This window comes from Microcaecilia unicolor, chromosome 1 (genome assembly GCF_901765095.1).
Source record: "Microcaecilia unicolor chromosome 1, aMicUni1.1, whole genome shotgun sequence".
NCBI lineage: Eukaryota > Metazoa > Chordata > Amphibia > Gymnophiona > Siphonopidae > Microcaecilia > Microcaecilia unicolor.
This window is the reverse complement of record NC_044031.1, coordinates 309,959,843-309,973,302: the sequence shown is the minus strand read 5'-3', so window position 1 is coordinate 309,973,302 and position 13,460 is coordinate 309,959,843. Positions and strand designations below refer to the sequence as shown.

General features: G+C 45.5%; 1 protein-coding gene across 1 annotated transcript in view; it reads left to right on the top strand.

Moving 5' to 3' along the window:
• The window catches only part of LOC115460233 (GRB2-related adaptor protein 2-like), a 161,800-nt gene that overhangs the window by 39,424 nt on the left and 108,916 nt on the right, over nucleotides 1–13,460 (top strand). Inside the window, exon 2 of the mRNA XM_030190048.1 lies at nucleotides 2,845–2,958. Within this exon, the coding sequence (XP_030045908.1) occupies nucleotides 2,881–2,958 (78 nt within the window). The 5' untranslated portion in view covers nucleotides 2,845–2,880. The remainder of the gene's footprint in view (nucleotides 1–2,844; nucleotides 2,959–13,460) is intronic.

Below are 13,460 nucleotides of genomic sequence, written 5' to 3'. Positions count from 1 at the left end.
GGGAAGGAAACGGGTGCTAGCAAGGCCATCCCCCACCCTCCCTCCCTCACTGTTCCAGACTCTGCCATCCCTCCGTTTTCACCCCCCTTTTCCGCGACCCAGTCGACCCCCCCCCCCCCCTTCTCGGCGAAAACCGTCTCCCGCCACCGTCCAGTACCTGTGCTGACGGGGGACCCCAACCCCATCAGCGAAGTCCTGTGCTGGCCTTCGAGGCGTTGCTTCTTCAATGATTTTGTGTCCAAGTTGCTCTGCGTGCGTCTGACGTCAGACGCACAAAGAGAAACTTGAACCGAAGATCATTGAAGAAGCAACAGCGCGAAGGCCAGCACAGGACTTTGGCTGATGGGGGTTGGGGTCCCCTATTAGCACAGGTACTGGACGGCGGCGGAGGACGGTTTTCACCGAGAAGGGGGGGTCGACTGGGTCGCGGAAGGGGGGTGCAATGGGCTGTAACACAGGGGGAGGAGTAGGGAAACACACTCCGCGTGTTTCCCTACTCCTCCCCTTGCTTTGGTATCAGCTGTCACTGACATCACTGACGTCAGTGCGTGCCTGCCTAGCAGATCACCTTCGAGGGAGGCACGGTCCCAGGCACATCCTGTTGGAGGTGAGAATTATTATATAGGATTATTTGCGATCAAGTATTTCGCAAGAAAGGCTTGTAAGCCTTGCCATGATTGCTATTGAGAATGATATATGTGCCCAGTTAGATATCAAAGATTTAATTACTAATTTCGTGAACATGAAAGCACGAAAAGCTAAGTGGTTGTAAGCCCTCTATTTGTTCAGCAATCCCACAAAGATGCACTCCATCTTTCAGCTCCTATTTCCTTTGCATCTTGTGCCACACGGAGGGGGGGGGGGGGCGCCAACTGATAGTCTGCAGGGGGGCACCAGAGACCCTAGGCACGGCCCTGTTCCAGAGCTTCTTACTTGTGTGGCATATTGACAGATTATTTATAACATAATTAACTTCTTGTCTTACCTCTATAAACAGGCAGGGTTGGTAGCTAAAAGGGAAGGCTTTCCCAGTGGGGTTTCTTTCTAGTTTAGTTTAATGTCAAATTTGATGTTCTTGTCTTCATGTACTTTCCTTTTGAAAATTAGGTAGACTAGCTAACTGCAGACTTTTTATTTATTTATTCAGATTTATTCACTGCCTTTTTGAAGCAAGAATAAGTCAAACATGAGGAATAAAAAATTACAGCAGTAAAAAATATTCAAACAAAGTATGACGTGGAAGGGCATTTTCGAAAGGGACGTCCAAGTTTTGATTTGGACATCCTCACAAAACGTCCCGATCCAGGGGTGGGGAAACCCGTATTTTCGAAACAAGATGGACGTCCATCTTTCATTTCGAAAATACCGTCAGGGACGTCCACATCCTTAAATTTGGTCGTCCGTAGATTTGGTCGTTTCTGATTTTCGGCGATAATCGAAACCAAGGACGTCCATCTCAGAAACAACCAAATGCAAGCCATTTGGTCATGGGAGGAGCCAGCATTTGTAGTGCACTGATCCTGCTGACATGCCAGGACACCAACTGGGTACCCAAGGGGGCACTGCAGTAGACTTCATAAATTGCTCTCAGGTACATAGTTCCCTTACCTTGCGTGCTGAGCCCCCCAAAACCCACTACCCACAACTGTACACCACTACCATATCCCTTACGGGTGAAGGGGGTCACCTAGATGTGGGTACAGTGGGTTTTTGGTGGGTTTTGGAGGGCTCGCTGTTTCCTCCGCAAACGTAACAGGTAGGGGGGATGGGGCTGGGTCCGCCTGTCTGAAGTGCACTGCACCCACTAAAACTGCTCCAGGGACCTCCATACTGCTGTCACGGACCTGAGTATGACATCTGAGGCTGGCACAAAATATTTTGAAAGATGTTTTTTGAGGGTGGGAGGGGGTTAGTGACCACTGGGGGAGTAAGGGGAGGTCATCTCCGATTCTCTCCGGTGGTCATCTGGTCATTTCGGGCACTTTTTTGTGCCTTAGTCGTACGAAAAACAGGTCCAGGTGAAAACATCCAAGTGCTCGTCAGGGACGTCCTTCTTTTTTTCAATTGTGGGTCAAGGACGTCCAAGTGTTAGGCAGGCCCAAGTCCCGCCTTCGCTACACCTCTGACACGTCCCCTTGAACTTTGGCCGTCCCTGCAATGGAGTGCAGTTGGAGATGTCCAAAATCGGCTTTCGATTATACTGATTTGGACATTTCTGTGAGAAGGACGTCCATCTTCTGATTTGTGTCGAAAGATGGACGTCGTCCTTCTCTTTCGAAAATGAGACCGATAGTATACTACTTGTATTGTCAACACAATACATAATAAAACATTTTAACATAGTGCATAATTCTAGGTAATTTTGATGAGTAACTTTATACACTGCATTTGTCAATCACAGAAAGGTCATCCATATGATTAACTATATACATGAGTCTGCAGCATATACAACACCCTCTTCTCTACAAGTGTTCTATACAGACTTTTGGTGTATTTGTTGTCAAGGCCATGTATCTTCCGTTTGCATAAAACCTTTTTTTTTTAATCCCAGTAACTATGAAGAGTAGTCTGGGAGCTCTGAGCAGTCTGAAGCTGCTGATTCAGAATCCAGCACTGCCCTCTTTTCCCTCTGCTCCAGGAAATAGTCCAAATATCCTGATTTCTAGTATAGTCTGGATCTTTCCATTCTTGATCAATTTGATACATGTCCATAGAGTTTTAAGACCTCTCTCTTTCTTAGTGCACATGTTTCAAAATGTCCCTCACAGTAAAATTTAAAAACATGCCCCTCGGAGATCCTTTGGTATCTTGTTTTACCAAGTGCTTTCTGCTTCTCTTTTTCAGCCTGGTTAGCCTGCTTGCCCATGCCAGGGTCCTAGGATGGAAGCCATTGCTAGATATGACTTCAGTGCCACAGCAGAGGATGAGCTCAGCTTCCGCAAGGGGGACATCCTTAAGGTAACTATGGAATTCTAACACTGGTAATACGATGGATAGGGCTGTACCACCAGGTGCAAACAACAGGAATTCCAGTTTGACCAAAACAGAAAATAAAGTGCTATTTTTGACCTCTAACACCTCCTGCTGTTTCTGAATAGTCCAGCAGTTGTGAGAGATTTCATATGTGAAAGGCCATTTTATATAAAATGTTGAGATTTGAATTGAGACATCTAGGTCAGGACATGCTAAATTCCGGTGGTATTTTACAAAAGGCTCTGCTGAACGTGAAGCCTTTTGAAAAATATGGATAAGATCGTGGAGGAGTGCATTTGTATTTACCAGCACACATAGGGTTACCATATTTGCCCTGACAAAAAAGAGGACACCAATAGCCATACCCCCTCCCCACCCCACCATGTCCCTTCCCTACCCCCTCCCCTCCCCATCCCATCCCACCCCCCCTACGCCACACAGTCACCTTGACTTGACCCCTCCAAAGAAAGCCATCCCCTTCTATATATTTCCCATCCCCCAAATATTTTTCCAGCCTCCCTCCACCCACCTTTTTTTAAAGCTCCCTCACTCCCCTACCCTCTACCCACATTCCACATCCCCTCCCCTCCCCTAGCTTATCATGCCTTGGTGGTCTAGTGGCCTCTTAGGGGAAGGAAAGGCCCTCACACTTCAAGCGGTGATCTCACAAGACTTCTGGAAGTCTCGCGATGCCACTGCTTGAAGTCTCGGCAGCCATTTTGAAGCGGTGCCGCTAGCAAGCAGGAGACTTATTTGTCCTCTTTTTGAGGGTTTGTCTACAAACCCGAACAAACGGGTAGGCTGGAAAAAGCCGCCCGGACATCCCACAGTGTCCTCAAAAAAAGGACATGTCTAGGTAAAACTGGACAAATGGTAACCCTAGGCACACACAGTAGGAGCAGCCATTTTACCAGCATTTTCTGATGGAACAGCTATTTTGCAACCTTCTTGTGTAAGTGATGCCACTTCCACATGTAGCCAGCACATTTTACAAGTCTAAATCTTTAAGAATAATTGTCATCAATTACTATTTTTTTTTTAATATCTATTGAAAGCTTTTTAAAGACAAGCAAGGAAAAATACCACTTGTTAGAAATAACAGCAATCTTCATCAATTCACAATAGTTCAAGAACCCACAGAAGTAAATAGTTTTATTAATGAGGGCAGAACTACCTTCATGCAGATGTCCAGAGTCAGTTGCCAACATTTTCCAGTTCTGTGGTATATATTTATTCCTTCTTCAAGTTTGTTTGGTTGTAAAAGGCAAGGTTTTTTCCTTGGGGGGGGGGGGGGGGGGGATGCATAGCTTGATGGGATGTCCTTGTTGTAATATCAGCGTAAATCATTTCTTAGCTTGTTGACTGTGAAGCGACTGTTAAATTTATTTGCATGTTTAATTGTCTTTCTGATGTACTGACGTTGCGAAATGTGAAATGTCAAGGTTCTAATATAGCTGCTTGCAATTTTACACTCTGTACAGTCTTATATAATGTCTTTGAAGGAGTCCAGACATGGCAAGTCTATGTTAGACTCAGTTCATAAAACTGGATTCCTGGAGTTTACAGTTTGCATTGACAGTTTGCTGATGCTCTATAGCTTCCTGATTGGTAAGCCTACATTCAGATAAGATTCCTGTGTGCCTTTAAAGTAAGCCTAGATCATGTAGAGTTACTATTTGGCAAAATTCGGCATCTTGTAGGCTGTAGCAACAACCCATCAACTAGGCAGTTCAAAATGTTTGTGCATAATAATCTGCAAGGTATTCTCCAAGGTAAATTGCCTGCCTCTGGAAGCTTCCCATTTTAACTGTATCAAGCAATTACACAGCCAAAGTAACACTTCCAGCATCACAATTCTGATCCTTATGAAAGAGTAATACCAGACCATGGTTGCACTTATATCCCAAGACATGCCCATCTGTCCATGTGTTCAGAAAAAAATGTTGTATGTATTGCTGGATTTGTTGTTCTTAAGTTGAAAACATCTTTACATTGTGAACCCTGCATAAACGTTTTGAGTGATGATAGTGGCAGCAAACTGTATTCACTGATAACACAGAAAAGTAAAGGTGGCCTTATTTTTCTCTCAACAGATGTTATTGAAATTTGTATTAAGTGTGAAAACTTTCTTGACGCCATGTTTCAAATCCAGCTAGCCCAGCAGCTTCCCTTTCTTGGGTTTCTTGTTTTGAAATAGTGCAGTCTGTGTTAAGAAGCAACTATCTTCTCCATTTTGTCAGGTCACATGTATGGATGTGATCCAGCATGAAATCATGTGCTTTTGTTAATTAAAGCTATGTTAGAAAAATATTTGCAAGTGAAGTTTTACTATGCAGGCAAACAATACACAGCCAAAATACAAAATAGCAAACAGCACAGTATTAGCCACCAAGTTCATACAAAGTTAATTGTTTTCAGTGGAAAATAAATCTGTTGGCCGCCTGCTATGTGAATATTCCATCACTGTTTCATTATTGCTACCAAGTATTTCATATTATGGGCATATGCCTTCAACATTGATTGTTTAAATTTGTTTATCTAGACTGTACATGCAGATGGTATTGCTTGTTAACCCAAAGGCAAAACCTAAAGATGGTTAAACAATTTCATATAAACTGTGGCCCACGAGTTTGTAACATTTCAAAGGTATCCAGATAATTTATGTGTGGGTTTTACTTTGGGGTAGAAAGTGATCTTGCATTTTGCTTTCTACAGTAGATAATACATTCTTATTTTTATTTCTCCTGTGCTGTACTGCTTATAGAGAATGTGATTTCTTAGTATTTCCTTTTCTAATTTTTGGTCCTTTATTCTATAATTGGTGAGAATTGGTTTGTGTTCTGTGAGTAACTGAAGAGATTTAAAAATGTCCGTGTTTCCAAAGTTTCCATAAGTGTGAATGTGGTTTATGTTGACTGTTTACTTAGAAATCCATCATAAAGTTCACTCTAAGGCATTATTTGTTATACTCCTAAACACTACTCACTCCTATGTGCCTAGAGCGTCCCATGTTAACTCTGGGCCCCCCAAAATGTCAAGTCTGGCTATGTCTCTGCTAGCTACACATGCACCTTATAGAATAGTGGGATGGAAGATGAAGAAGCAGACACGATGAAAGGTAGGTTGAATGAGCAGAGATCCCCTTGTGTCTGAATGGTCTGTTTTACCTGGGTGCGTTGGCAGCAGTGGCGTACCAAGGGGGGGCGGTGGGGGCGGTCCGCCCCGGGTGCACGCCGCTGGGGGGGGGGGTGCCGCGCACCTGTTGGCTCTTCGTTTTCATGCTCCCTTTGCCCCGGAACAGGTTACTTCCTGTTCCGGGGCAGAGGGAGCATGAAAACGAAGAGCCGGCAGGCGCGCAGCACCCCCCCCCCCCCAGCGGCGTGCACCCGGGGGGGGGTTATTTCGCCGGGGGATCGGGGGGGGGGGTTTCACCAGTGGGGGGGGCGTCGCACTGTTCCGGGGGGGGCGCTGCACCCGGGGGGCGGGGCGCATCGGTGATCCGCCCCGTGTGTCAGCCCCCCTAGGAACGCCACTGGTTGGCAGTATTACACCTCAGGGCTTTTACCTTTGGTAAAGTGACATTATTACACCTTGAGGTATAAGTATCGCCCCTGAAGCAGCTCTGCTGAGTGAAACATGGCTGCATCAGGTGCCTTTTAATCCCTTTTTCTACAATAAAGGCCTTTAATCTAGCTTTTACCGCGTCTGCTTCTTCATCTTTCATTCTACTGGGAGTAGCAGACCGCTTGCCCATGTGTTTTTTAGGATCATCCTTATAGAATAGCATCAGATGTACACATTGCAAGGTGCACTCAGGCATACCAGCTTATGCTTGCCATTGACCTGGCATAAGTTGTGGTGTCTAAGTTTCATTGAGCCAAAATGGTTTTGCACTACTATTCTATTACAGGTTAGGTGTACCATAATACCACAATAGAATTGGTGCTAAGTGTGCTTCTTTGTCATGCCTATATTTAGATACCACTTTATAGAATTGCCCCCATATACCCATATATAGAAGACAAACCAAAGAAGATAAAGCCAAGATCAGTTAATAAAATATAGTAATCCTCCAGACTAATACTGCCAGGAAATACTCTTCAGGAAACATGAATCTAGTTCACCAGCAATATGTCATCCACTTGTTTTGTTACACCTGATGCAGCCATTCGACGAACACGGCCATGTTGGGTGTTTTATTCTGTTGAATTTAAATTATAGTGGTTTTATCTTCTTTGGTTTTTGAGACCACTCTACTTATCTTTTGTTTCTTCATGGTTTCTTACAAATTCGGGAGCGAATGGGGAGTGCTCCTTCCCATGCCAGTTCCAGTCTCAAAATGGTTGCCACTATCTCCTGTGACAGTCTTGTGATACTGCTGCAGGAATTCACGGCAGCCATTTTAACTGCAGAGCCGGCATGGGCAGGAGAGACTGGGGATTCCTCCTGCCCTGACTGGCTTCTAAGCTAGGCCCAGGGAAATCTAATGGATGGCTCTCTGCCAGGGGCAATGGTTTCAGTTTCAGCTATGGGTTTGGCCACATTCTATCAGAAATGGCAAACCAGATTGAATCTAAATTCATAACCAAAGGTTTACTCACAAGAACTGCAGGAAGCAAAATTGCCACATTCAAAGGGACTTCTCCCAAATCTCTACCAGCACCAGGAGATTCTTGAGTAGAACTTCCCCTATAGTATATTACCATACCTACTGCTCCTGAAACTTAGTTATACTGCAGCTCTCTCACTCAGACCAATAACTTGCACCTTTACTCCTTATTCCCCCCCCCCACCCCCAGCTGCCTTGGCTCCCCCTTGCACCAAACATTGCACCTCAGGGAGTGGAGAGCTTGCTGCACACAGCTGAAGAGGCAGGGTCCTCAAGGTAGGCTCAGCATCACCTCAGGCTGAGGGAATTAGACCTGCTGTACTCTCAGGAGTTCCAACCCCAGTGAGCTCAAAACCAGACCTTCCTGTTGCTGCCCTCCATGAGTCACAAAAGAATCAATGGAACCTGCAAAAGGTACTGCAGATGGGTGAGAGGATCATCTCAATTGTCTACTTTTACCCTTCTCCATGGTCAGAGCAAATTGCAAACAGCAAGAACTTAGCTTGTGGTCGCCCTCTTGGATCTCGTGTAGTTTATAACATAAGCATATACACATTTACTTTACATATTAACATCTACGTAAATGTGGCTTCAATCTAGTAGTGATTTCTGCTGTTTACCCCTAGTGTTTTACAGATACTTAGGTTCCTATGTGTCTTTATAAAATAGGCAAAAAAACAGGTGCCTTCTTGCTTTCTCAACTAGACAACCTGTTATATAATTACCCTCTAAGTTTGTCATATCTCATTTATTTGTTCATTTTGTACTTACCATTCTCCTTTCACTCATTTCTGTGAAAACCCACATGATTTCTCCTACGTGGTTCCACCATATCAAACATTTCCCCTCCCTCTCCCTTCCTATACCCTTGTAGCCCAGTGTCTCCCTACCCCTTCACCTCTTTTTCTTCTCCGCCCCTGTGGTCCATCATTTCCCTGTCCCCTCTCCCTTTCCCCCAACACTTATGGTCCAGCGACTTCCTGGCCCCTCTCCCTTTCCTTCCACCCCTATGCTCCAGCAGTTCCTTCTCTCTACCTCTTCCTCCACCCTCCCCCCACCAAAAAAAAGTGCAGCTTCAATGTTCAGCAGAGGGGATAGCAGCTGCAGGTAAACAGTAAACAAATCCCAATGCCCTGTGCGTTCCTGGATTGTGTAGGAGGCAAGACAAAAAGGGGGGAGTAGGGAGAGTTGGCTCTTCTCAAATACCGAAGGAGACGTGTAGATGGGTAAGAGTCTTTATTACAAACCATCAAAAGCGATGATTTGTAATAAAGGCTATTATCCATCTACATGTCTCCTTCGGTGTTTGAGAAGAGCCAACTCTCCCTACTTCCCCCTTTTTACTCTGATTAATTTTACGTAGGGAACCAGCACACCTCCACCTTTGTGTACCCTTCCTTTGTTTTGTGTAGGAGGCAAAACACACGCTGGAAATGATAGCCTGCTAACTGTGGTTTACCACTTACACAATCCAAGAAGGTACATAGCCTGAGGGTTTGTATAGCCACATCTTCTTCCTTCCCTCCATCTCCCACAGTCCAGCATCTCTCTCTCTCTTACTCACTCTGTCCCTCCCCCAATAGTCTGACATCTCCAGTCCCCTCTCTCCCCAGTTTCCTCATCCATAGTCTGACATCAGGTCTCTAAGGGGAGTATAGTCTCTTCCGTATTTTAAATGCCTCCTAAAAGCTCTTTTTTTTTTTTAATGGCTTGTGCTGTCACTCTTCCGGAGAGTTAGTGGAGATTGAGGCCAGGTATGAGTTTTGATAGCAGTAATATTTTATTTTGTGGTTGTTGATTGTGCTTATGATTGCTGTTAGAGTGTATGTGGTCTTGTTTGGGTGTATCTTTACTACTTTAAGTTGGAGTTCCTTTTTTTGTTGTTGGCTTTTTTTGTTTTGTCTTGTTAGGGTTGTGAACCACGGTGATCTTGTTTTTGAACCAGGCAGTATAGAAACTGAAATAAACGATACTCTCTCTCTCCTGTTCCCCCCCCCCCCCCAAGTCTAGCATCTCTCCTGTCCCTCTCCACCCTACAGGTCCATTATCTCTCTATTTCCCTCTCCTTCCCTCCCTCCACCTCCCAGTAGTGTTCCTTGGTCGGCTGCCACATGGGGCGGATCGCCACTGCGTACCCTCATGGATGCAGCGTGTCCCTCCATGGGTGCAGCATCATCATCCCCCCTGGCGCATCACCTCAAAACACTCCCCACGGTGCATTGCTCTTATCTCCTGGGGTGCCGGGAGCAGCCGCACGACTGTCGGCTCTGCCGGTTTCCTGCTCCCTCTGTCTCGAAACAGGAAGTAACATGAGAGGGAGTAGGGAACTAGCGGAGCTGACAGCCCCGTGACTTTTCCCTGCACCCCCCCTGCAGCGTGCACCCGGGGCAGACCGCCCCACCCTTGGTAAGCCACTGCCACCTCCTCCTATGGGTCATAATACATAACATAATAGATGACGGCAGAAAAAGACCTGCATGGTCCATCCAGTCTGCCCAACAAGATAACTCATATGTGCTACTTTTTGTGTATACCCTACTTTGATTTGTACCTGTGCTCTTCAGGGCACAGACCGTATAAGTCTGCCCAGCACTATCCCCGCCTCCCAACCACCAGCCCCGCCTCCCAACCACCAGCCCGGCCTCCCAACCACCAGCTCTGGCACAGACCGTATAAGTCTTCCCAGCACTATCCCCGGCTCCCTACCACCAGCCCCGCCTCCCGATCTTGACTAAGCTCCTGAGGATCTATTCCTTCGGCACAGGATTCCTTTATGCTTATCCTACGCATGTTTGAATTCCGTTACTGTTTTCATTTCCACCACCTCCCGCGGGATGGCATTCCAAGCATCCACCACTCTCTCCGTGAAAAAATACTTCCTGACATTTTTCTTGAGTCTGCCCCCCTTCAATCTCATTTCATGTCCTCTCGTTCTACCACCTTCCCATCTCCAGGAAAAGGTTCGTTTGCGGATTAATACTTTTCAAATATTTGAACGTCTGTATCATATCACCCCTGTTTCTCCTTTCCTCCAGAGTATACATGTTTAGCTCAGCAAGTCTCTCCTCATACGTCTTGTAACGCAAATCCCATACCATTCTTGTAGCTTTTCTTTGCACCGCTTCAATTCTTTTTACATCCATAACAAGATACGGCTTCCAAAACTGAACACAATACTCCAGGTGGGGCCTCACCAACGACTTATACAGGGGCATCAAAACCCCCTTTCTTCTGCTGGTCACACCTCTCTCTATACAGCCTAACAACCTTCTAGCTACGGCCACCGCCTTGTCATACTGTTTCGACGCCTTCAAATCCTCAGATACTATCACCCCAAGATCCCTCTCTCCGCCCGTACCTATCAGACTCTCCCCATCTAACACATACGTCTCCCGTGGATTTCTATTCCCTAAGTGCATCACTTTGCATTTCTTCGCATTGAATTTTAATTGCCAAACCTTAGACCATTCTTCTAGCTTCCTCAAATCCTTTTTCATGTTTTCCACTCCCTCCCAGGTGTCCACTCTGTTACAGATCTTAGTATCATCCGCAAATAGGCAAACTTTACCTTCTAACCCTTCGGCAATGTCACTCACAAATATATTGAACAGAATTGGCCCCAGCACCGATCCCTGAGGCACTCCACTACTCACCTTTCCCTCCTCCGAGCGAATGCCATTCACCACCACCCTCTGGCGTCTGTCCATCAACCAGTTCCTAATCCAGTTCACCACTTCAGGTCCTATCTTCAGCCCATCCAGTTTATTTAAGAGCCTCCTGTGGGGAACCGTGTCAAAAGCTTTGCTGAAATCTAAGTAGATTACGTCCATAGCTCGTCCCTGATTCAATTCTCCTGTCACCCAATCAAAGAACTCAATGAGATTCGTTTGGCACAATTTCCCTTTGGTAAAACCATGTTGTCTCGGATCTTGCAACTTATTTGCTTCCAGGAAATTCACTATCCTTTCCTTCAGCATCGCTTCCATTACTTTTCCAATAACCGAAGTGAGGCTTACCGGCCTGTAGTTTCCAGCTTCTTCCCTATCACCACTTTTGTGAAGAGGGACCACCTCTGCCATTCTCCAGTCCCTCGGAACCTTTCCCATCTGCAAGGATATATTAAACAAATCTTTAAGAGGACCCGCCAAAACCTCTCTGAGCTCCCTCAATATCCTGGGGTGGATCCCATCCGGTCCCATGGCTTTGTCCACCTTTAGCTTTTCAAGTTGTTGATACCCTTCCCCCATCTGGCTTGTAAATCTGTAGGTTAAGGTGAGGCTATAGTTTGTGTTGGAGGAAGAGCAGTTAAACCACATGGTCTTTACTGACTCCTGCCTGAAGGATACACACAGATAAGAATTGCTCTGGCTTAATTCTGCATTTATATCTTTATATCTTTCCTGTTTTTGTTACATACTCTGCTAAAATTGTGATTTGCATGTCCCAATCCTTAGAGCTGTACACCTTGACATTTCTTCTGGTGAATTCAAGTGCAGCTCTTCAGATAGGTTACAGCAGACACATTCCTAAAATCTTAAGCCCGTCCACCCTGCCCCTCAACCCACCCACCCCAAGACAGACACTTCATAAATAACTTCCCCAAATACACTACTTATCACAAATTAACTCCACCCATATTACAACTGTCTCTGAAAAGAAAACCCCTCATTATCACAGGAATCCCCAGTCTTCTACTCACCAGCTACGGATTACTGCTCTAATAAGAATCTCAGCCAAAAGATCCATAGGCTGCTGTTCTCACTATATCACACCTGTTCATACCCATTTCAACCAATCAGGATGACTTTTATTCTCTGTAATAATTGTGGTGCTTTAGTTTCAAGACCAATTATCTGGAGACTTAAGGCTTGTCCTATCTGTCTGCAACTCACTAGATTAAAACACGAGCTCAGTAAAGTAAAACAGGAACTAGATGCACTTAAACAAGCATCTAGGACTGCACAATATCATACTGCACAGAATCATACCAAATTATCACCACTACCACAAAGGATAAAACCACCTAAAAATACATGGATCACTGTAGGCTCAGGCAGACTTCGTTTTGTGACAAGAAAACATCTGACCTCACAAGTATTGCCCCTACAAAATTCTTTTACTCCATTACAGCACTATGATGTTCTTGAAAACAGAAAGGAAGCCATAGAAAAAAACAATAAAAGTGGAACAAAAAGATATGAAGGTACCCAAAGAGAAAAGAAACCCCCAAATCACTAATGTTGAAACGCATACCAAGAAATGTAGATGGAAAGCGATGACCACAAATGCTCGCAGTCTAAGCAATAACGTTCATGACCTTCAGGCCCTGATGCTGGAGGCAGACTTGGATGTTGTTGCAATCACGGAGACGTGGCTCAATGGTTCCCATGAATGGGATGCAAACATACCAGGCTATAATCTATTTAGGAAGGATAGAGAGGGTCGTAAAGGTGGAGGAGTAGCTCTGTATGTGAGGAATGATATCACTGCGACTGAAATGATAGGGACCTGGGGAAAGGAAGAAGCGATATGCAGTACTTCTTCCTCAAACCCCCCACGAGACTAGCATCGCTCCTATTCTTCCCTCATCCCCCTCCATGAGTCCAACACCTCTCCCTCATCCTTTCTTGCACCCCCACAGTCCATCAAACCTGATTTCTTAGCCGGCAGCAGCAGTGATAAGGTCCTGCCTAGGCTGAATGGGAGCATCTCGCCCACACATAACAGAAAGTTGCATCAGAGGGGCAGGACATGGCAGAGGAAAGGCTCCCATTCGGCCCAGACATGGTCTTATCATTGCCACTGCCGGTAAAGAGGTCAGATTTGAGAGACTGGGGGGGGGGGGGGGGGGTGAGGTAAAACAAAGGAGAGATGCTGG